The sequence below is a fragment of the Phocoena sinus genome, chromosome 14 (genome assembly GCF_008692025.1).
Source record: "Phocoena sinus isolate mPhoSin1 chromosome 14, mPhoSin1.pri, whole genome shotgun sequence".
In the NCBI taxonomy this organism is placed as follows: domain Eukaryota; kingdom Metazoa; phylum Chordata; class Mammalia; order Artiodactyla; family Phocoenidae; genus Phocoena; species Phocoena sinus.
Window position 1 is genome coordinate 42,920,226 of NC_045776.1, and position 24,953 is coordinate 42,945,178.

The 24,953-nt window shown below is 42.1% G+C and overlaps 1 protein-coding gene across 1 annotated transcript in view; it reads right to left on the reverse strand.

Moving 5' to 3' along the window:
- The window catches only part of RNF138 (ring finger protein 138), a 42,622-nt gene extending 26,377 nt beyond the window's left edge, over positions 1-16,245 (reverse strand). Inside the window, exon 1 of the mRNA XM_032603339.1 lies at positions 16,055-16,245. Within this exon, the coding sequence (XP_032459230.1) occupies positions 16,055-16,164 (110 nt within the window). The 5' untranslated portion in view covers positions 16,165-16,245. The remainder of the gene's footprint in view (positions 1-16,054) is intronic.
- Between the last annotated feature and the right edge of the window lie 8,708 nt (positions 16,246-24,953).

Sequence of the window (24,953 nt, forward strand, 5' to 3'; positions counted from 1 at the left end):
CAATGTCTATGACTGTGTATGAAGGGGGCATCCTAGGTTAAAAAATAAAATATAATTTTTTGACAATTACTTGTGAGAGAATGAGAAAGAAAAGCATTGCTAATTTAGAAGACTGAGTAAAAGGTGACTGTATTAACCAAACTGAAAAATACTAGAAGAGTTGGTTTGACAGAAAAACGCAAGTTTAAAGTACCTACAGGGCTTCCCTTCTGGCACAGTGGTTAAGAATCTGCCTGCCAATGCAGGGGACACAGGTTCAAGCCCTGGTCTGGGAGGATCCCACATGCCGAGGAGAAGCTAGGCACATGTCCCACAACTACTGAAGCCTGTGCGCCTGGAGCCTGTGCTCCGCAACGGGAGAAGCCTGCGCACCACAACAAGGACTGGCCCCCGCTCGCCACAACTAGGGAAAGCCCAAGCGCAGCAACAATGACCCAACACAGCCATCAATCAATCAATCAATCAATAAATGTATTAAAAAAATAAAGTACCTACAAAAAGCTCAATGCGTGTTATCCAGCAAACAAGTGGAAAAATGGATCTGAAAATTGGGGGGAAGAATATGGAGAGCAGATAAGGTAAGAAGAACACTAAAGAAACAATCTAGAGAGATATAAACATTAAAGGAAGGTTCAAAGAAACAGAAGAACCAAGAGTAAATAATGTTATAGAAGCCAAATCTAATAAACTACCAAAGAGAAAACAGTAATTAAAGAGATAAAGGTAAAACTATCACCAAACTATTAAGCTAAACCTTCCTCTTTAAATAAAAATTGAAACTGTCAACAAAGTTCACACCAACAAAATTCATTACACAGAGATAACCATGCATAAAATTGATGGAGCTTGAGTGAACGAAATGAAGCAGGTTAGTAACTATTAGCAGGTAAATTAGTCAATATGCTGGCTAATTTAACAATTACAAGTAAAATATAAACACAGAATATTAAAAGATTTTTTGAAACCTGGGTGTACAAACATAAGCTGTATTTACGGGGAGTGGATAAAATAAACCAAAATTTCAAAGCCCACTTATTCAATACCTAAAATAGTATATGATAACACTACATACCCACCAGAATGACCAAAATGAAAAAGGTGGAAAATACCAAGTGTTGAGGAGGATGTGAAACCAACCTAAACTTGCATTCAATGCTATAAAAGTGTAAACTGATACAACCATTTTGAAAATTAATACAACCATCTGGCAGTAGCTAATATAGCCCAGTAATTCCACTCCAAAGTATATACCCAACTGACTTGCATATCTCATCAGAAGAAATTTCCTAGAAAGTTCATTGCCACACTATTTGTAATAGCTGAAAGCTGAAAACCATACAAATGTCCATCAACAGAAAAATGCATAAACAATGACAGCATATCCACAAAATTAAAACTATAGTATACCGTAATAAGAATGAATTTGGATATATAATGTTAAGCTTTGGAAGCCAAACGCAAAAGACTACAAGCTGCATGATTCTTTTTTTTTTTTACATCTTTATTGGAGTATAATTGCCCTACAATGGTGTATGATTCTATTTTTATAAAGATCAAAGAGCAGGTAAAACTATATTGTTAAAAGTCAAAATAGTGGTGTCCTGGAAGAAGTAGGATACACTCCTTGGAGAATTGAGGGGTTTCTGAAATGCTGGTAATGGAGTTCTGGAGTTCTATTGCTTGGTATGGGTGTTGAACACATAGGTGTGCTCAGTTTGAAAAAAATTCACTGAGCTGACTTTTATGATGGGGCACTTTTCTGTTAGGAATACTACACTTAATTTTTTTCAATTAGGAGTAAAAACAAGGGTAAATATGTTTAAACTGTTATAAAAATAGCTAAATTAATCTTCTAACTGGGCTTAAAAACAAACCAGAAAAAAAAAAACCGCTAGGAAATTTCCAGAGCTAAAAAAATACGTCTGCAAAATAAGAGACAACCAAATGACCAGTACAATGAACTTCTGAAAGATTTTCATCCGGATCACTAGAAAATCTTAAATAATTATTTTTTCAACTTCTAATAGAGAGAGAGAATAAAAAACAGATCATGTACTAAGGAAAGAGAATCAGATTAGCTTCAAACTCATCAGCAATAACAAACAGATGACAAAACAATAGAATGATGTGTTCAAAGTTCTGAGGGAAAGTGACTTATAACCTAGAATTTCATCTTCTGGCTACTAAACTATTTGCTTTTTGAACCCTAGGCATTTCTGATAATGCAATAAATACAATACTGAGAAACGACACATTCTGCAAAACTGCACACTAAAACTTACAGGGCTTGTGGGGGAAAAATGGTTGGGGTAGACTAACTACCCGTAGAACACTGTCACCAGAGAACTAACAAAAACCCAAACAGGGCTTCCCTGGTGGTGCAGTGGTTGAGAGTACGCCTGCTGATGCAGGGGACACGGGTTCGTGCCCCGGTCCGGGAAGATTCCACATGCCACAGAGCAGCTAGACCCGTGATGGCCGCTGAGCCTGCGCATCCTGAGCCTGTGGTCCGCAGCGGAAGAGGCCACGAGAGTAAGAGGCCCGCTTACCAAAAAAAAAAAAAAAAAAAAAACCAAACAATCCTAATAAAAATACTAACACATTTTAAAAGACATTTAAGTTCTTAATAAACATTTTACTCTAAAGCTTAAAAAAAAGAGGTGAGGGGTTAGAAAGGAGTGATTAAAGCTGATAAATTCCAGAGAGATCTCATGGCCAAACCGAACCAAGAAAAAAATGTAGGTTGTGCGTTTCGTACAGTAGTGTACAATTCTGTGGCTTGTTATATTCAACTGAGTTTTAGTGTACTTCTCTTCAGCTAATGTAACCATTTGCTAATGGCTCAAAACATCAATGTGCAGGGGAAAAAAATACATATAAACCAATCCGTTCTGAAATAATCTTGTATAACAACAGAATGTTATCACTGTTGAGTCTGTTATCACTTGTTTGTGGTCTTTTGATATGGAAAATTTTTAATTTTTAATATAGTCTAAATTCATCACCTTTTCCTAAAATTACGGTTTGTGGTCTTAAGCCTTCCCCTTCTCAAGATCAGGGATATTTCCCTACATTGCCTTCTAAGAAGTTTAAGTTTTGCTTATCACATTTAAGTTTTTAATTCACCTAAAAATACCTCTATGTACAGTAAACAATAGAGATTTCATATGCAAAGCCATTATCCAAATACCATTCTACTGAATAAGCCATCTTTTCCCCATTGATTTGCCATGTCATATCTATCAGAGTTCTAATACATGTATGGAACTATTTCTGGGCTCTCTAGTATATGTCCTACTGATCATTTATCTACTGCTGAATTAATACCATACCATTTTAATTACTATAACTTCATAATACTACGTCACGGTATCTAGCAGGGTTGGTTCTATCTCTACGTTCTACTTTTTCCAAATTTTCTCAGTTATTCATGGTCATTAACACATCATTATGACTTTTTAATCAGTTTTTCAAGTTCTACCAAAACAATGATGTTGAGACTTTATTGGAATTGCATTAGCTTTTTTAGAATCATCTGAGGGAGAACTGGCATCTTAATTTTATTGAATGGTTCTACCCATAAACATGTCATGTCTCTCCACCTATTCAGATTTCTTATGCTTTTCAGTAGTTTTTCAACTTTCCCTACAGAAGTCTTGACATTTTTACTAGATTATAATAAATAGTCTAATTATTTATAAACTATTTATAGTTTTTGTTGCATTATAAATAGGATTCTTTCTATTACTTTTTTATCTGATTACTGTTGGTATAAAAAAATGTTACTGACTTTTGTCTGTTGTTCTTATATCCAGAAACCTCTCTGTGCATTCTTATTAGTTCTAATCATTTGTTAGTTGTTTCTCTTAGGTTTTAGATGTAGTTTTATCATCTACAAATTATGACAATTTTATCTCTTTTTCCATCTTTGTATACCTTATTTCTTCTTTTCTCACTGAATTGCCTAAAGCCTGAAATACAATGTTAAATGGTAGGGAGGATATAAATACCCTTGTCTAGTTCTTGACTAGAAAAGCACATAGGGTCTACTATTCAGTACATTTACTATAGATTTTAGAGAAGCTACCCTTAATTAGAATAAAAGTAAGTTCCATCCTATTCCTAATTTGCTATGACATTTTATAATGAAAGGCTGAACTCTATTAAATGCTTTTAGCATCTATTGAAATGATCATGTGCTTTCAACATCCAAATTCTCTTCCTATTTTAAAGGTGTTCTTCATTATGTGATTTTCAGTGAAAATCAGTTCCTCCTGAAAGGACAAAAAACTGTGGGTCTGTCAATTCCTCCCAACAATTCTGTCAGTTTTCATCTAAAGTTATGTTGGTAGCTGCAAAAAAGTTCATGATTATTCCTTTTATCCACATGAAATGACTTTCTTTTTTGTAATGCTATCTGAATTAAATGGTCTGATATTAATATTTCTATACCAGCTTTCTTTTAGCTGACACAGAAATATAAGGACTCAGAAAAGCTCTCTGAAAGACTCAGTTCTGCTGTAAAGTGTCACACACATTCCTAGAAGTCACTGCACTATGCAAAATCATCCAATAAAAACCACAGAGCTCATGGGAAAAACAGGGTTGGGGCACAACACTCAAATGTACACATCCCAAAGAATACTCTATATAGATTACAGACGCATTCACGTTTAAAAGTTTTAACTTAGCCTGAAAAAAATACACACTACTCATTACAATAATTGTTAAAAATATTTTAGCTTTATTTATGTTTTATATTCCCTAAGGGAAATACTTTAAGCAAATATGAATACAATTTATATATATACTATGCTACCATTTCTGTTAAAAAAAAAAAAAAGGCAGAGGGGGCTTCCCTGGTGGCGCAGTGGATGAGAGTCCGCCTGCCAATGCAGGGGACACAGGTTCGTGCCCCGGTCCAGGAAGATCCCACATGCCGCAGAGCGGCTGGGCCTGCACGTCCAGAGCCTGTGCTCCGCAACGGGAGAGGCCAGAACAGTGAGAGGCCCGCATACCACAAAAAATCAAAACAAAACAAAACAAAGACCCGAAAAAAATATTTGTAAATCATATACCTAACAAAGGAGTAGTATCTAGAATGCATAAAGAAGTCTCAAAGCTCAAAAGTTAGAAAGCAAATGATCCAATTAAAACATAGGCAAAAGACACTGAAGAGACATGATTTTAGCCTAAGATATACAGGTAGTAGACATGCACATGAAAAGATGTTCAACATCATTAGCCATTAGTAAAATACAAATTAAAATCATGAGGTATCACTACACAGATTGAAAAGGCTTAAAATTTAAAACAATGACAGGGACTTCCCTGGTGGCACACTGGTTAAGAATCTGCCTGCCAGTGCAGGGGACATGGGTTCGAGCCCTGGTCTGGGAAGATCCCACATGCTGTGGATCAACTAGTGCCACAGCTACTGAGCCTGTGCTCTAGAGCCCGTGGGCCACAACTACTGAGCCCACACATCACAATTACTGAAGCCCATGAGCCTAGAGCCCATGCTCCGCAACAAGAGAAGCCACTGCAATGAGAACCCCATGTGCCCCAACAAACAGTAGCCCCCGCTCGCCGCAACTAGAGAAAGCCCACGCACAGCAATGAAAACCCAACGCAGCCAAAAATAAATAAATAAATTTATTAAAAAAATAATAAAAAATAAAACAATGACAACATGAAACACTGGCGAGGATGCAAAGAAACCGGATCACTCATACACTGCTGGTGGGAATATAAAATGGTATAGATACTGTGGAAAATAGCTTGGCATTTTCTTAAAAGACAAAACATGCAACCACCATATGACCCAATAATTGCATTCATTGCATTCTTGGGCATTTATCCTAGAGGAATGAAGGCTTATGTTCACACAAAAACCTGTACATGAATATTTATAGCAGCTCTATCTGTAATAGTCAAAAACTGGCTATTCCAGATTTCCTTCAGTGAATGAATGTTTAACCAAAATGTGGTACATCCATACCACGTATGGATGCATATTCACCAATAAAAGGAACTAATGAAAACACACAACAACCTGAATCTCCAGAGAATTATGCTGAGTGAAAAAAGAAATTCCAAAAAGTTACATATTGTTTGATGCCATTTATATAATATTACTTAACATTCTTTTTTTGCTAACAGCTCTATTGAGATTTAAGTCACATACCATACCCCATACCCCATTCACCCATTTAAAGTGGGTTTTTTACTGTTATTTACAGAATTGTGCAATATTTAAGATTCTTGAAATGTCAAAATTATGGAAATAGGTAACATGGGACTTCCTCGGTGGTCCAGTGGTAACAAATCTGCCTTCCAATGCAGGGGACACAGGTTTGATCCCTGGTCGGGGAACTAAGATCCCACTTGTTGTGGGGCAACTAAGCCCATGCAACACAACTACTGAGCCCACGCACCTCAACCAGAGAGCCCTCATGCCGCAAACTACAAAGCCCACACCCCACAAGTAGAGAGAGAAAACCCACACGCCTCAATGGGCGATCCTGCATGCCGCAACGAAGATCCTATGTGTTGCAGCAAAGACCCAACGCAACCAAAAATAAAAAATAAAAAGTAAATAAAATTAAAATTAAAAAAAAACGAATAGAGAACATGTGAACATTAGTGCTTGCCAAGGGTTAAGGAGGCACAGGGTGGGATCAAGAGGAAAGTGGGTGTGGCTATAAATGAGCTATGTGAAGGATCTTTGTGGTGATGGACACTTTCTTTACCTTTACTCTATTAAGAAGGAAGATATCCTGGTTTTATTTACAAAACATTACCATTAGGAGAAATTGGGCCAGGGTACACAATTTCTGTATTATTTTACAACTACATGTGAATCTACAGTGGTCTCAAAATAAACAGTTTAACTTATCCGTATATTATAATGCATATTCACTTAATAAATACGTATTAAATACTTACTACATAACAGAACTAGTGACATATCAGGGGACAAAAGTGATGAAAATCCCTACCCTGATGGAACTTACAGCATTGTGTGCATGCAGGTACTTGTGGCAAGTTTGTGTATATATACTACTATATCCAAAAACATTTTAACAAGTCATATTATACTGTGCTAAAAATAGTAAAAGTAATTAATGAAAGTGAAGAATCCCAAAGAATCACATTATTTTAAGAATTCAAATATACTAAAAAGATTTTTAAAAGAATGGAAAAGGAATGCCCTCTAAGAAATACTGATGTCAACTAAATAAGACAGGCAAATTAATAAAGATTCAAAAGCACACATCATGTATCTTAGTAGATTCCAGGTAAGTCCAAAAATGGACAATTTTTTAAAAAGATTCAAGAAACAGAAAAAATGGAATAGCATTATAACTTTAGATAAAGAGAATCAAGTATCTCAAATCTGAATGTATAAGAAAATGTAATAATATACCAAAAACAAAGCAACTGACAGGAAAATAATGTAAAATAAGTAATAAATTACAATAGATTATTATTAAATCATAGTCACAGAAATGATCACAAATGTACCTACACACTCTGAACAGTAAAATTATAAATTAGTATATAAAAATTTAATATGGAAAAATGCACATAGCCATATGTTGCTAGCAACTAAAGAAACAAATTTTAAAACGACTTCTAGACACCATTATGAACTGCATCAAACTAACAAAATATTGCTTAAAAAAAAAATGCTCAACGTAGCGAATATCCTGCTCGGGCTGCGCTCTGGGCCACGGCGCAAGCACCGGAAGATGGGGCCGCCCGCCCATCCGCCCAGTGCCCCGGGTCCCCGCCCGCCGGCCACCCCGGCGTCCCCCGCGAGGCCCCAGAGTTGAGGGCCAAGCGGCCGCGGACGGCAGCGTAGAAGGCGAGAGGTAGAGATGATCTTCAAAATGAAGTCTCTTGAAAATGTTCAGTTCTCTGCAGGAACTACAAAAATGGAAGGAAAGAACATTTTCAAAACGAAATTGTTGCCACCGCAATGAAGAGTAGCCCCCTCTCGCCGCAACTAGAGAAAGCCCGGGCACAGCAGCGAGCCCGTGCCCAGCAACGAAGACCCAACGCAGCCAAAATAAATAAAATAAATTTTTTTTTAAAAAATTTATTTCTAAAAAAAAAACAGAATTGTTGTGAAAGTGTGTTTACAACGAACTGATACTATTGACAGGTTTTTTTTTTTCTTTTTAGCTAATAAAACACTTTAACAAGATTGTATTTATGGTCAAAGGAAACTGGACTAACCATGCGGCCGAAGACTTTTCCTGCCACGACCTACTCTGGGAACAGCCCGCAGCGGCTGCAGGAGATCTGTGAGGGGCTTGAAGCAGCCGCCCAAGACCCCCGCCCCAGGGCCGCCAGCAGGGCCGAGCAGTGACGCCCCGCTGGACGCCAAGGCCCTGGGGGGGCCAGGCAGCAGCAGCAGCAGCAGACGAGGACAGACACGAAGTTCGCCTTACCAGAAAGCCCTGAGAGAAATCAGATACTCCTTGCTGCCCTTTGCTAATGAATTGGGCCCTTCAGCCGCCGCAGAAGTAAACCAACAAATGCTGCAGTAACTGGTGGACGTGGGCTGTGACCAGATGGGTGGACGCTCCCAGGAGGCTGCCCATCTGGGGTACAAAGGAGACCAGCAGAGGTCCCTGCAGAGGGGTTTCTAGGCTACAAACCCAAGGCCCTTTCTGTGTCCCATTGCACTGTTTTCCACCTCCTCTCCAAAACCATCTTGTTAGCTGCTTTCCTTTTCAGGCAAGATCCAGAGATTTCTCAGCTCTCCTGAAATTGTGTCACATGCACTTTCTGTCCTGTCCCTGTGATGATGGGAAGGCTTTCCCACGTAGCATTTTCCTTGGGGTTTATTTGGCTTATTCTGAGCTGTCATGGGGAAGAGACTGGCTTCCTTTGACCTGTGTTTGGTTTGTGCATTTTTTAACTCAGCTAAGGGTAAGGTTGGTTAACATGAGTTGGCTCTTTGCCTCTTTTTTCTCCTGTTTTAAAAGATAGCCATCTATGCTGTTAGAGGAGACGTAACTACATTAAGGGAATGAGAAAGACTAGAAAATAAAAAGCTTGAGAAATTAAAAAAAAAATGCTGGCAAAGATGATGGAATACAGATATACTTTAATAGTCTTAATGGCACTGCGTAAATTAGCCCAATTTTGTGGAAAGCAACATGACACCTATACAAACAGCAGTAACTATTTATTGAGCACTTAGGCAGGGCTCCAGAAACTTTACATAATCTTGAATTCTTAAGAATAAATAAATGTTTTAAAAGTTCCTTTATTTTACAAACAAGGAAACTAAGACTTTCAAAATAAATAAACCTATATGAGACTGAAGGCAAGATGCTACTTCATTGAAAACAAGGCCCTGCACGTTCCTTCTACCTCAGGGTCTTTGCCCAGAATGTTCCCTCACCCCAAAATACTCTATACACAAACACAGCCCTCCACAAATTAACACCTACACATCACAAATCTCAGCAACAATTTCACTTCCTCAAGAAAGGTCTTTATTACGTACCCATCCACCCACCAACCCACCTAGATCTGGTCCCCTTCTTATACTCTCTAAACCTATGAGTTTGTAACTGCACATGTATCTGAGTGTTTATTTCAATTAAAATGTGTCTCACCAATGCCAGTTCTGAAGGCAGGGATCATATCTAACCGTATACCACTGTAGGTATAACACAGAGCTGGGCACCTAGTAGGAATTCATTAATATTTGTTAAAGCAATGAATGCTAATTTACCTTAATCTAATCCAAAATTTTACTTAACCCAAGATATAATCCACAGTCCTCAAATCAAAACCATAAGCACTTTCCATGTACAAAACACTTCAACAGAACTATAATCATCCTTGTGTGACACAGCTGACAAATTCCCTTGTATTTACCCTCTGACCCAGCAATTCCACTTGAGAAAATTTATCTTACAGGAAAAACTCTCATATGTGAAATGGTATTCATACAAGTTTAATCAATGTGCCATTATTTGTAACAGCAAAAGATTGCAAACAACCTAAGTGTCCATAGATACGAGATTGGATAAATAAATAAATAATTTAATAATTAAAAAAATAATCAAACATGGGGCTTCCCTGGTGGCGCAGTGGTTGAGAGTCCGCCTGCCGATGCAGGGGACAAAGGTTCGTGCCCCGGGTCCGGGAGGATCCCACATGCCGTGGAGCGGCTGGGCCCGTGAGCCATGGCCGCTGAGCCTGCGCGTCCGGAGCCTGTGCTCCACAACGGGAGAGGCCACAACAGTGAGAGACCCGCGTACCGCAAAAAAAAAAAAAAAAAAAAAAAAAAAAAAAAAAAAAAGTCAAACAATGGAACACTAGAACACTAAATATGTTCCATGGGGTCAGGAATTTTTGTCTGGCTTGTTGAACCCTAGAATCTACATTAGTATTGTTGGCACATAATGGACACTCAGTGTTGGCTTACTGAATGAATGAAAACTCTACAATCTCCCCCCCCCCACCAAAAAAAAAGAGTAAGAAGGCCCTTTACGTACTGATATAGAATGACCTCCAATGCAGTAACATGAAAATAGCAAGGTACAAAAGAATGCATACAGTATGCTGTTCTCTGGAAGAATAGATAAGGTAACAGTGATTGTGAGAGACAATCATTATTTCCTTTTGTACCTTTAAAGCTGTGAATTACAATATTCTCCATTCACAATAATACCTTCGATATTAAATATCTGGACCAAAAAACTTGAAACAGCCTCCTTTCTGTTTACAATAATAATCTAGCTTTTTGTGTTAGATGCTATAGTTATTAAACTAAACATAATTTTATATTTTTATGGGTTTTGAAAACTATAAAACACACATATTATCATTCGCAAACATTATCTCATTTGGCCCTTGCAACAACCCTGTGAAACAGGTTGTTTCTACCCCTGTTTTATGGAGAAGAAAACAGGCTGAAAGGAGTTAAATGACTTGACCAAGTGATACAGCTAGTAAGCTGTGGTCTCCCAACACAAACCCACCATTCATACATTTATTCAATACCAAATACATACAGTAGGCTCAGGTAAGTACAAGTAGACCTGGGTTGCTGCCTTTTAAGAGCTTACAGTCTAGAAGGAGTGTGCTTTCCAATGCAGGGGATGTGGGTTCGATCTCCCTGATCGGGGAACTAAGATCCCACATGCCACAGGGCAACTAAGCCTGTGCGCTGCAACTACTAAGCCCGTGCCACCACTAGAGAGAAGCCCGCGTGTCGCAATGTAGAGCCCGTGTGCTGCAACGAAAGATCCCATGTGCCGCAGCTAAGACCCGATGCAGCCAAAAATAAATAGATAAATATTTTTAAAACTTGTTAAAAAGAGCTTCCAGTCTAACTGGTGAGAATGGCATCAGTCAAATCGTCTGATCCCAAAAATATTATGATTATGAACTGTGATAAGAAATAAAAAGAGGGATTTCCCTAGTGGCGCAGAGGTTAAGAATCCGCCTGCCAATGCAGGGGACATGGGTTCGAGCCCTGGTCCAGGAAGATCCCACATGCCTCAGAGCAACTAAGCCCGTGAGCCACAACTACTGAGCCTGCACTCTAGAGCCCACGAGCCACAACTACTGAGCCTGTGTGCCACAACGACTGAAGCCCACATGCCTAGAGTCTGTGCTTCACAACAAGAAAAGCCACCGCAATGAGAAGCCCGCGCACCGCAAGGAAGAGTAGCCCCCACTCACCACAACTCCCACGCGCAGCAACGAAGACCCAACACAGCCAAAAATAAATAAATAAATTATTTTTAAAAAAAGATGGCCTAGAGCAGCAATTATTATATCAGCAAGAAACCATATAAGCCTGGCTTTCAGATTTATAACAAGTACGTAGGAAAGAAGATATTTTGAAAATATGTATTTAGAGCATGACTGTCCAAACAGGATACCAATAAAGGTGTTCAAATTGTAAGAATATTAAGTGAAAATTCAGGGACTGGATAATCCAAAGCAGGTCAATAAAGAATCATACAAATCTGTGCTTAATGAGAAGTGGAGGCTGATTTATATTAGCTCATTTTAAAAGATGCTTCCTGGGACTTCCCTGGTGGTCCAGTGGATAAGACCCTGGGCTCCCAATGCAGGGAGCACAGGTTCCATCCCTGGTTGGGGAACTAAGATCCCGAATACTACCTGGAGTGGCCAAAAAACAAAATAAAAATAAAATAGGCCCCGAAGCAAACAGATTAGATTTCCATTTTTAAGAATCTGGCAAGGCATCAACTTGTTATTATATGTAATTTTCATTGTGATAGAGCTTACTTCTAACTGTACAGAGTTATTTCTTTAACCATTCAAAACAGAGAAGGGAGGTTTGGTTCAAAGAGTCTTTGAAGATTACAAAGGGAAAAAAAAACAAGAGATAAATACCTTACCACTATGCCAGTCTGTACCTTCTGAAACATACCTGCTCAACTTTCATATTCTTAATTCATCTTTACATGTTTTTCAAAACATCTGACCACTCTAAGGCATCTGACACTGCTGACTACCTTTCCTTAAAATTCTTCTCGGCTTCCTGTCACACTCTATCTTGGTTTTCTTCCTATTCTTGTCCATTCCTTCTCAGGCTGTTCTTTTCTCCACTCTACATTTAAATATATATTCTCCAGCACTTTGTTCTATCTAGATCTCTGTTATCTTTCAATTTATACTCCTCCTCCAGGGGCTACATCCATACTCACAGCTTTAGTTCCATGTATTCCAGATCTACGTACATACACTTAACTACTGGACATACAATCATCAAATCTTACACAATCTCCTTAAAATGTCAGGAATCTCTTCTCTCCATTCCCTCTATCATTACCTTGGTTCAGGTTCTAATTGTTTCTCTCTGACAGCAATGAATGACCTCTTCACTAGTCTCACCAGTACCAAGCTAGACAAGGCTAGTAATTAGTAAGCATTCTAAAATTTAAATGTGATCATGCTGCTCCCCTGCCAGAATTATTCAGTAGGTCCCTATGGCTTTCAGGAAGAAGTTCAAATTGGCTTACACAGTAAATTCCTGCCAATGTCACTAAGCTCTATCTCTACCACACTCAATCTTTTGGCCAAACTTTGTAATCGGGATACAGTTTGTATCTGTAACCCCTCCTCACCTCTGCATATGCTGTAAACCTAATCAGGGTATTCCCCAACAATCGCTGAATACCAATTCTGACCTAAAGTATAACTTCATCCAGGAAATCTCTCCTAAACTCATAGGCTAATTTAGATACCTGCTCTCAAGGCTCACATAAATTCTCCTCCTCAGTTTCTTCCATACCAATCACATTCATGTATAGGTCTTCTCCATTAGACTATTACCATTCTCCAGAGAAAGAGCACTTTGTTTTGTTTTGGCCTCACGACATGTGCGACCTTAGTTCCCCGACCAGGGATCGGACCAGGGATCAGACCAGGGATCGAACCAGTGTGGAGTCTTAACCACTGGACAGCCAGGGAAGTCCCACAGAAAGAGCACTTTGTATTCCCTGTACCTGACACACAGAAGGCATCTGACAATTGCTGTTTGAAGGAATGAATGAGGATTAAATGAGAATTTCTATTTTGGTAAAGTTATTCTAGTGATAATGAACTTGCTCCTTTTACTAGAATGGGCAAATCCTTCACTGCAGTTGAAATGGCACAGGGGCTGAAAGCTCTTATCACCTCATCTCTCACTATTCATGAACAAAAAATTAATTTTGTAGCTAAATATAAATTTGTTAAAAGGCACAGGTTTGTCCTCTGTGAAAAGGGAAAAGCAAATGACATTCTAAACTAGGTTATTTAAAACAGAATTCTATTTCCCCACCAAACTCCTCCCAATCAATACCCTGTTCCACCATTACCACCCTTTCCAAAGAAAACTTTTTCTTCCTCCACCTTAATTAACTGTTTAGCCAGAACCTTAGAGCAGCTGTGTGTTCATTTGAGAGGGGACAATGCTGGTAAAGGAGGGGATGAAGGAGGGTGAGTAGTAAGTGTCCAGTTCTCTTAAGAAAACTTACTCCATGTTTTCTTTTCACATCCCAGCCCAGGGAGGTGATTTAAGAAAAGCCCTCAATAATCATCTTCACTCTCTTTTCCACAGCCTTGCGGTCAAGCCAAAACTACAGTTTGATTTAATAAAATGTCTCACAAGGGAAGTGAACTAGAGCGAACTGCATGGAATTTTGAGGGGGACTAGAGATTACAATGAGTTCTATGAGGTCAATCACCCAACAGGTAATTGAAATGATTCTGTCCAGAAAAGACCTACTGCCTCACTGTGCCCTCCCTTCCCTCCCTTTCTTCCACCCACTGCCAGCCCAAGCACAAAAAAGGCATCAAGTCATAATAAACACTAACAGATTAAAGACTAAAAGTATACACTGCTCCCTAAACATCTCAAGATATTTTTCTAACAATCTGCATTTGTTGCACCAAATGATAAAGGAATAAGATTGTCATTCATCTCCCGCAAGCAGCAAAAATATAACTGGCGTAACTGCTAGGTGAAAAGTCACATACTCTTGGGCTCACACAACCACTACCATTAGGAATAAGGTAGACAACAGTGCAGGGAAGACTGGGGATCGGAGTGAAAAGAGTGGGTCTCAAGAAACTGTAAGGAAGTTTGTGATTAAGAGCCCCAAATCCGAGCTTCCCTGATGGCGCAGTGGATTAGAGTCCGCCTACTGATGCAGGGGACACGGGTTCGTGCCCCGGTCCGGGAAGATCCTACATGCCGCGGAGCGGCTGGGCCCATGAGCCATGGCCGCTGAGCCTGCGCATCCGGAGCCTGTGCTCCGCAACGGGAGAGGCCACGGCAGTGAGAGGCCCGCGTACCGCAAAAAAAAAAAAAGAACCCCAAATTCAACAATCCATTCTTTACAAAATTATAGAACACCCCCCCAAAAAAAAGGTCGAAGGAGAAATCGATTTAGAAACTTGTTCGACTCTTTTCAGCTATTTGTAAGCACACAGAACTTTCAAGCCTGGGTGTACTTTTTCAAATAGAGATTTCCAAGCCTCACCTGCCAGAAATTCTTTATAAGTTTGTAATGGAGCCTGGGAATTGGCATGTTTACTTAAAAAGCTCCCCAGGGACTCTGATCAACAGCTAGGTGTGTCAGAAATGCTATACACCTTTACCAGAAGGGCTCCTTCTAACCCTTACGGACACCCTACGAGTCTATATTAATTATCGAAGTTCTTCCTAACAGCTCCAGGCCACCTCACCGAATCCCTCTGTGTTCTCCATCACCCCTAGGATTACTGCCTTAATTTCAGTTCATTCCTCACAACAGCGGTCTATCTTTCTCATCTCCACCCTTGTAGTAATCAAGTAATAAGCAGAAGAGTAAAACAAAGGGAAACTATCACTTCAATACCCGGAAATCCTGTCAGTTCTAACATATGAGGGAAGCAAACCCATTCTAGGCATTCCAACCTGCACTGAATTTTGAACGCATCGAAACACTTTCAAAGGTGGTCTGTGAAGCGGGTCTGAAAGGTTAAGTTAGAAGAGAGCTCCTCGATCTGTAAAGGATGGGCCAAGATTCTGAAAGGAAAAGGGAGACCTGAAAGCGGGGCGGGTCGGGGAGCCGGGCGAGCGGGCCGTGCGGGCACCTCCGGCCGGTTCTGACACTCGACACCCCAGCCTTCACTCAGGTTGCTAGGAAACAAAAAGGCTCCACGTTCCCGGCAATTCCTCCCGGGCCTGCAGGAGAAGACAGGGCCCTCGGGGCCCGAGGACGCCACGGGGACAGGCCTTGGCACTGCCCCGGGCACTGCCCCGGGGGCGCGGCAACGAGGCAGCTCCGGGGCCCGGGAGCTCCGGCTGAGGGGCCAGGCGCAGGGAGCGGGCCGGGAGTTAGGGGGGAGGGCGGGCTGGCCTCCGACCGGCCGCGAACGGGCCCTCGGCGCCGAGCGGCGCCCGGGGAGGCCGTGGCGGGCTCGGCTCCCGTCAGGCCGCAGCCCAGGGTCCGGGGCGGGGTGAGGGGCCTAAACGACCACCCGGCTCCGCGCGGGGGAGGGGGCGTCTACTCACACGTGCTGACAAGCCGCGGTCCGTACGGGCGTTTTGAGCACCTCCTGACAGACGGGGCAGTAGAAATCATCTTCGGTGTAGGACGTGGCCGCGGAGAGCTCCTCGGCCATGGCGGGAGATGGGGGATCGAGGCTATGGCGGCGGCAGCGGCCCAGGTGGCGGCGTCTGCCCGGGTCCCGACTCCCTGCGTGAACCAGGAGGGGGCGGGGAATCGCGTCAGGAAGCGGCTCGCGCCAGGAAGGAGGCGGGGCCCTGGAGGGGCGGGGCCCGGCGGAGCCTGGCAGGGCCGGGCCGGGCCGGGCCGGGCCGGGCCGGGCGGGGCGGGGCGGGACGGGACGGGGCGGGGCGGGGCGGGCGGGCGGGCGGGGCGGGGCGGGGCGGGACAGAACGCCGAGACGTTACGGCCGTACGCTCCGGGCGAGGGTAAATCCCTGGGCTGCTGCTCTTGCCGGGGCAGGATGGGGAGGCGGCGCTGGGCGGGAGGCAGCGGCCGAAAGAGCGACCCCGCCCGAGGCTACTCCCTTACCTGGCTTCGCAAGGCAGACGCGACTCAGCCCTCTTCTGCGCCGCCGGCGTCATTTTCCCCGGCCTTTCGGCTCCTTTTCCCCACCCCCTCCTCGAGCCCCCCGCCCGCGCAGCCGGCTTTCGGCCGCAACCTACGGTTTCCCGCGGCTCCCCGCCCCGCCCCTACACTCCGCTTGCGTAGACGCTCACTTAGGTGAGCCAGCTTCACGGGCTAGCGTTGGTAGAGAAGCCGGGAGCCGTCCTCGGGCTTCTTGTCCAGCCGCTGCCGTCTTCGCCGCCGAGGCCGGGAGCGGAGTGGCCGGCGGAGTGTGCTGGGCTCACCGACCTTGAACAGGGCCGGGACCGAGGCTCATGGTGCACGTGGATCCCACAGCCCCCTCCAACTGCTGTCTCGTGGCATCGCGCTGCCTGCAGCCTGCCCCGCAGGTCACCGAACATAAGGCGGCGAGCGCGGGGCCGATGAGGGGGTGGAGGGCGGCCTCCATGGCAAACGGCCTGTGATGTATGCAGCAGCTTGTCACGTCAACAGCTGGGTGTTCACTGTACCCCCGGCTTCCCTACAGCAGGGCTCCCCTTTCGAGCCACTCCTATCAGATACATTGGGGTTTTCAGGAATTTTTCCTCAAAAAATAGCATTACATGATATTAAGTATTTGATCCTTATTGTTGCCCTTGTCAGAATGTTTGATTCATGTCAAGGTGTGTTATGTAATAATCCGTTATGGGATTTTAATCCTTCGGAGAGGAAAAATTAAAGCCCCCTTGAAAGGGTTTCAGCTTTAGACCTTAACACAGTGTGAGTGACAAGTTACAGTCGCAGATGCGGTTTTTCACCAACACCTTTGTTTTGTTGACAGCTTTGAAGAAGAATGAGGTGGAAGCGTGAACCTAGGCATTTCACCGTTATTCAATAATTTAAATGCTTTTTTGTTTGTTTGTTTTGGTTTGGTTTTGGCCATGGTGCATGTGGGAATCTTAGTTCCGGACCAGGGATTGAACCTGTGCCCCCTGCAGTGGAAGTGTGGAGTCTTAATCACTGGACTGCCAGGGAAGTCCCAAATGTTTCTTTTTTTTTTTTTTAATGGGCCCTTAATTCCGAGATATATCCACACAACTGATAGATCTATAAGGTGAGGTCACAACCACATGAATGGAGCTAAAGAAATCTAGAACATTATAAAGCATCCTCAATTTGCTTCAGAAAAGAAAAAGGTTTCATTACCATGCTTTGTTAAAGCTTTCCGCTATGAACAAAATGAATCATAAATAGAAGCCATTGAAAGGCCTAGTTAATTCAATTCTGTCGTTTATTTTCTACGGTGTCCTTGGCACTGTGTTAGATGTTATGCAGGTGTCATGAGCTTTGCTCTCAATTCATTTATACTCTTGGATATCTATCAAAATGAAAAGACAAAAAATGGTATTTGCCAAAGTATTAAATTTTTCATTAACAGTGACTATAATGAGGCTAGGAAGAAGAACGATTGGATTTGTATGGACTTAGAGAAAACCTCATGGAGGAAATGGGTCTTAATGTTCATCTTTAAATGACAGTTCCTAGAGTAATACTCACTGAATTATTTGTCCAATGAACAGCGAATTCCCTCCACCACCAAAGTACCTTTTGTATGTTTCTTTTCTTCCTTTCCTCCATAACAAGGTAGAGCAAGAAGGCTAATTTTAACTTCAGATTTCTTGGGAGGAGGAGGAGTACTTGATGTGGGGGCGGGTACTTAATCGCAGTAGTCCAGGTGCTTTTCAAATTCTCTTATAAAATGATTCTTGGATTCCAAATTTCACATTTTCAATAATATATTCCCAATCATATTTTACTTATTTTGACCACCTTAGGAAGTGGTATTTTCTGCTTACTAGAATGTTTCCCTTTACTCATTAAGAATCCTTAACCAGAACATTAATTTTGTGACTTATAATTTTACTTGCTTCATTCTTTCTCTGATGGCAGCCTTACTCATGCCCTAATCCAAACATGTTTGTATTACTTCTCATATACTCTGAGACTCAAATAAGCAGTTGACATATATGTAAGCATATAGTTGGCCATATGTGGAAATACATCAAAAATGTGGGTATAAGGAAAATGTAGTAACCCACTGAGAGTTAAGCTTAGAAAAATAAACCATAAATGCCAAAAGACACAATTTTCTGTCTTGGCAGCATTTCATACAAAAAACTACTTGATATTTTTATGGCAGCATCACAGATTTACTCCAATTACGTTCAGCTGTGTAAATAAAACCTCCTCAGTTTGGGGGCATAGGGGGAAAACCCTAAATGTTAGACCAGCTTTATAAACTTTGTTGAAATAATTTAAACATTTCCTTTAAGTTTAGGTTAAAACACTCAATCTGTTAATAGTCCATTTCCCTCAGTTGGCTCCCCTCAAAATGGCATCTGGAATAAGAGGAAGGACAAAGGGTAGCTGACATGAGTTTGAGACACAACTGGGGAATCTTGGTCCTGCAGGTCTCCTTTGAATTCTTGCTGGACTTTTCTGCAGAGAAGATAATTTTGGCTGCTCTCTAAAATGCAATGAGTCCTGGGCATTGTGCTGCTGGTACCTGCTGGTCAGGGCTACTCTGGCCTGTCTTGCCCGGTTCAAGGCCTTGTCCCCAGCGCTCATCTCTCCTCTCAACCTAACACACCTTTCTTCAACTTTTTGTTCCAACCATAATCCTGTTGATGAAAATTAATCAGTCGATCTAAGAAAGAAATGGAAAATTTTATTCGAGCCAAATTTGAGCATTATGACCTGGGAAGAGTATCTCAAAAAGCTTTGAGAACTGTTCTGCCTATTAGAAGTCAAGGCACAGTTTTATAAGTTTTTTGAGACAGAGGACAGTACATCAAATGACATTATTGACAGTTTACATAATCCAGATCTAAGTGTCATGTCATCATGGTGGGTCACGTGACCCCTTACAAGCTCAAGGAGTAACGTTATCTTTTAAAGAGTTGTCTTGTTGATGCTAAGGAGAACATCACTCTTTATGGTTCAACAGGTATTCCTGCTGATGGGGGAGGTTTGGTCGATGCATAATGCAGATACATGATGCACAGTGGTAGGAGAGAGGAAGCCAAAGGTCAGAGAAGAATTTTTTATGCTTACATTTTTGTCTTGCCATAAAATATGAATTTTATTTCACAATCCCTTGGACTGGAAAGAATGGACCTTTCCCCTTGCTGTTTATGGCTGATTGGGTTGATTGGGTGCTGCTCCCATATGTAAAACTCTTCAGTCAAGTCTACTAAGCCAGGTAATTAACATACTAAAGGGGGAGATAAGTGAATTTAGAAAATTAATTACTTTCTTTACAAAGCCTGGATTTGTCTTGTTATAAAACCTTCAAAGTTTTGCTGGTAAAAGTGACTGCCTTTGAAGAAGTGAACGGGGAAGCTGGGAGATGGAATAGAAGAGAGGCTTATCTTTCACTGTCTACCCTTCTGTATCTTTTTAAATTAGTACCATGTGCGGTGCTGACCTTCAGCTGCTTGGCAGCCGTGCAGGTGCAGCTCTTCTAGTCCTTTTCAGCCTGGCCCCTGATTGGTCAATAGTCTGTTCTGAATGGCCAGTGCCCATCTGGTTCCAGTTGTTAAATATTTTCTTTTTCTTTTAATTTTTTTTTTTAAATTTTATTTATTTATTTATTTATGGCTGTCTTTACTTTGATTTTGGCTGTCTTTGTTGCTGTGCGCGGGCTTTCTCTAGTTGCGGCGAACAGGGCCTTCTCACTGCAGTGGCTTCTCTTGTGGAGCACGGGCTCTAGACGCACAGGATTTAGTAGTTGTGGTACACGGACTACAGTAGTTGTGGCTTGCAGGCCCTAGAGTGCAGACTCAATAGTTGTGGCTAGTGGGCTCAGTAGTTGTGGCGCACAGGCTTAGTTGCTCTGCGGCATGTGGGATCTTCCTGGACCAGGGCTCAAACCTGTGTCCCCTGCACTGGCAGGCAGATTCTTAACCACTGTGCCACCAGGGAAGTCCAAATATTTTCAATATTACTCCTGATCATGTACATAAATAACCTATTCACTGAAGGCATATAATTTAATTGTTTAAGCTTGTTTTGGAAATGTTCTTATTTTCCAAAAAAAAAAAGCAAAGTTCTTTACATTCCTGTTAAATTAATACTAATTTCTTCTTTTCCCCTCTTCACCCCAGCACGTGCGCGCGCACACACACACACACACACACACACACACACACACACAGGCAGATGGATGCCTCAGGCTAAGTAAGAAGGAGTTCAAGTGAATAAAAATGTGAAAGGGAAACCATAATAGGCACCATGTTCCTATCAACAAGCATTTTTTTTTTTTGGCCTCACTGCACAGCTTGCAGGATCTTAGTTCCCCAACCAGGGATTGAACCCACACCCTCAGCAGTGAAAGCACAGAGTCCCAACCACTGGACCACCAGGGAATTCCCAACAAGCATTCATAAATCCTACTTCCATCCCCCACTCTAACAAATCATGATTTTTGTTTAGGTAGCTTCTATTTTTCTCCCAGCTCTATCTTTTAGGAGGTAACCCTTATTCTCAGCTCAAGGGGGAAACCCATGATTGAGATGAGCCAATCTGGATGGGTTATTTCTTCTTACACATTTAGGCCTGGGCCTGTGACTCAATTATGATCAAGGAGGTGTGACAGGAATTCTTCTGAGGGGCTTCAGCAAGTGCTTTCCTTTGCTGATCAAAAAACAAATAGGAATAAACAATTCCATGCTACTTCTGGATGTTTTTCTGTCTATCTACGCTGCCTGAAACTCTGCAACCATCATGAAACCATGAAAAGAACAAGCCAGAGGATAAGCCAAAGGACTGAAGATGTCAGAGCTGAAAGATTGAAGAACGGAGGTCCTTGATGTAATTGACCATTAATCTCATCAGCCCTGAAACCGCCCTACAGTGAAGTCTTCACCACTGGACTGCCGGGGAGTTCCCTACCCTACCTCCTGTTAAACCTTTCTAATAGTTTAAGCCATTCTCAGTTGGCTCTTTTGTTATTTGTAGCTCAGAGTATCTGACCTAGGTATTTGCTTAATGACTACCAGATCTGTTCCCCCTGCACTGCCCCCCTCAGTCCTCTATTCTGCTCTGTATTGCTGGAGTTAACCCTTGCAAACTGTATCCCATTTTCCCTTACCAACTGACTTCTTGCTATATTCAGCCAGTGGGAGGCATTGAAGAGAAACTGGAAGGGAGAAGTCAAGGTATTTCTCCCTCTGTGATATTGTGATTTATAATAAGAAATATATATTTGGTCTTTGTTCCTGTTTTGGGCACAGAGCTCTCCTAAAAACCTTTTGAATTTCCTAATTGATAAGAACAGTAAAGGTATCTTTTTTTATGTTACTAAGGTGACTTTGGGAAAGCCCCAGAGGTTGGAGGTTGGTCTCCAGAGGAACCAACCAAGTGCTTAAAGGGTTGGAACTTTTAGTACCATACCCAGACCTCCAGGGAGAGAGGGGCTGGAGTTTGAGTTCCCTCACCAATGGTTAATGATTTACTCAATGATGCCTCTGTAATGAAGCCTACGTAACAACCCCAAAGGACAGGGTTTAGAGAGCTTCTGACTTGGTGAACACATGGAAACTGAGGAAAGTGGCCTGGTTAGAGAGCATGGAAGCTCTGCATCCTTTCCCCCATCCTTAGCCCTACACATCGCTTCATCTGGTTGTTCCTGAGTTGTACATATCCTTTTATAATAAACCAGTAATCTAGTGAGTAAACTGCTTTCCTGAGTTCTGTAAGCCACTCTAGCAAATTAATCAAACCCAAGTAAGGAGTAGTGGGAACCTCTGATTTATAGCTAATGGGTCAGAAGCACAGGTGACAACCTGGACTTTTGATTTGGTGTCTGAAGTGGGCAGGGGGATGGGCAGTCTTGTAGGACTGAGCCCTTAACCTGTGGGATCTGGCACTATATTCAGGTAGGTATCAGAATTGAGTTGAATTGTAGGACTCTCAGCTGATATCTGAGACTTGTTTAGCATATGGGAAACACCCCCCTACACACACGCATTGCAATTGGGTGACAGAATTTAACACTCTCTTTGCTTCTGGCAGTGGCCTCATTTCTTCCATGTTTCTGAAACTGTGGACCTCAGATTGGGACTTGAACCCACCATCTTTTCATCGAGATCACACACGTGGTCTCAGGTCTTAATGAAGCTCAGGTTCTTTTTTGTTTAAATTTATTTATTTATTTAGGCTGCTCTGGGTCTTAGTTGCAGCATGGGGACTTCTTAGTCATGGCATGCAGGCTTCTTGGTTGCGGCATGCATACGGGATCTAGTTCCCCGACCAGGGATGAATCTGGACCCCCGGCATCGGGAGTGAGGAGTCTTAACCACTGGACGGCTAGGGAAGTCCGAAGCTCAGGTTCTTGATGTCTCATCACAGAAAGAATCCAGTGACAGACAAAGTGATAGGTAAGAAGTGGATGTATTTAGAGAGAAACACGCTCCACAGACAGAGTGTAGGCCATCTCAGAAGGCGAGAGGCACAGAAATATGGCATGGTTAGTTTTTATGGGCTGGATAATTTCATAGGCTAATGAGGGGGAGGATTATTCCAACTATTTTGGGGAAGGGGTGGAGATTTCCAGGAATTGGGCCACCCCCCACTTTTTTTTTTTTTTTTTTTTAATTTATTTATTTATTTTTGGCTGTGTTGGGTCTTCGTTTCTGTGCGAGGGCTTTCTCCAATTGCGGCGAGTGGGGGCCACTCTTCATCGCGGTGCGCGGGCCTCTCACTGTCGCGGCCTCTCTTGTTGAGGAGCACAGGCTCCAGATGCGCAGGCTCAGTTGTGGCTCACGGGCCTAGTTGCTCCGCGGCATGTGGGATCTTCCCAGACCAGGGCTCGAACCCGTGTCCCCTGCATCAGCAGGCAGATTCTCAACACCCCCCACTTTTTGATCTTTGATGGTTGGCCTCAGAACTGTCATGGTGCTGGTCTCTCTCTCTCTCTCTCTCTCTCTCTCTCTCTCTCTTAGCTTATGCTAATGTATTACAATGAGCAGATAATGAGGCTCCAAGTCCAATGGAATTCAAATCTTCTGCCATCTTGGATCTAGTTAGTTCTAACCAGTTTTTGTCATGTCCTATGGCTATATCCTTCTTTTAAAGGTTGTCCCCTGCCTCCTTCCCTCCTGTTTCAGTTCCAGCTTCTGGGAGACCACCCTTCCTTCTATGATCCTGGTTCCTGCTGGACAGTCCCTGCCTTTTCTCAGTGGCTTCTGTGTTTGCCTTGCTATCACACTTGGTCTTTCAGCAATTCTGACATCTTTGTAATTAATTTTCTGTATTAAACATTTTCTTTTGAACTACTTATTGAGAGCTTTCTTTCCTGACTGGACCCTGACCCATTTCCTAACTGAATCAACACTTTAGAAGGACAAGGGGAAGGTAAAGGAGAAAAAAACACTGCAAAAGTGGTTCTACTTCCCAGAACAGAAGGGACTGAGTTACTTTCCATTGCAAGTTTAAATTCCCTCCTCACAGCTCTGCAAATTAGCACAAATGGAAACTCAAAAGTGAGATCTAATTAAACATAGAAAATAAAGGAATTCACCTTTTTAGTCTACCCTGGTTTGGGACAGTTAAATTTCAACTCCTTCATAAATGTCATTATAAATATGCATTTTCATGCTATTTACCTTACATTTAATTCCATATCAGCAGCATTTTTATGTACTATTATACAGCTGTCGTTTTAAATAATATTCCTATTAGTAACCCCATTGGGCCTATGTATCCTGTGAAGTAAAACCTCCATGTTACAAATCGATTAACATAGAGGTGTGTATAGTCCCAACTTGAGACTGTCACAGTTTCAAGAATATGGAATTGAGATCCCTATATTCTAGTCAGTCTCCATTAAGTGCATTAATGTTGCCTGAAAACTGAGTTCGCCTCTTGGTGGATATCTAGCCAATAGACACAACCAAGCCAAAGGTTGGGAGAAGGAAGGACTTATTACTTGCAACAAGTAAGGAGAACACCAGGGATCTCTCCTAAAGCACTGTCTACCTGAACAGCAAAATTGGGGAAGTTTTAAGCTAAGGGTACATGCATATTCGTGAAGGGGCTTGAGCAGAGGAGAATTCAGCATAGAATTGGGGCAAAGGTTGACAGAGTCCAAGATTTAGTTGATTGAAGTCAAGAGGGTCAACATCACATTTCTTCCATACTGCACCTGGTCAGGGCGGGGCAGGGTGGGGGTGCTTAGTTCCTGCAGCACTGAAAGATATATTATTATGTATATCCCTTGAGGAGGAACTAGGACTCTGTTTTATCACTGTGCTTTTCTCTCTTCCTGAATTCCTTTGTTCCCTTATGATCATTAAT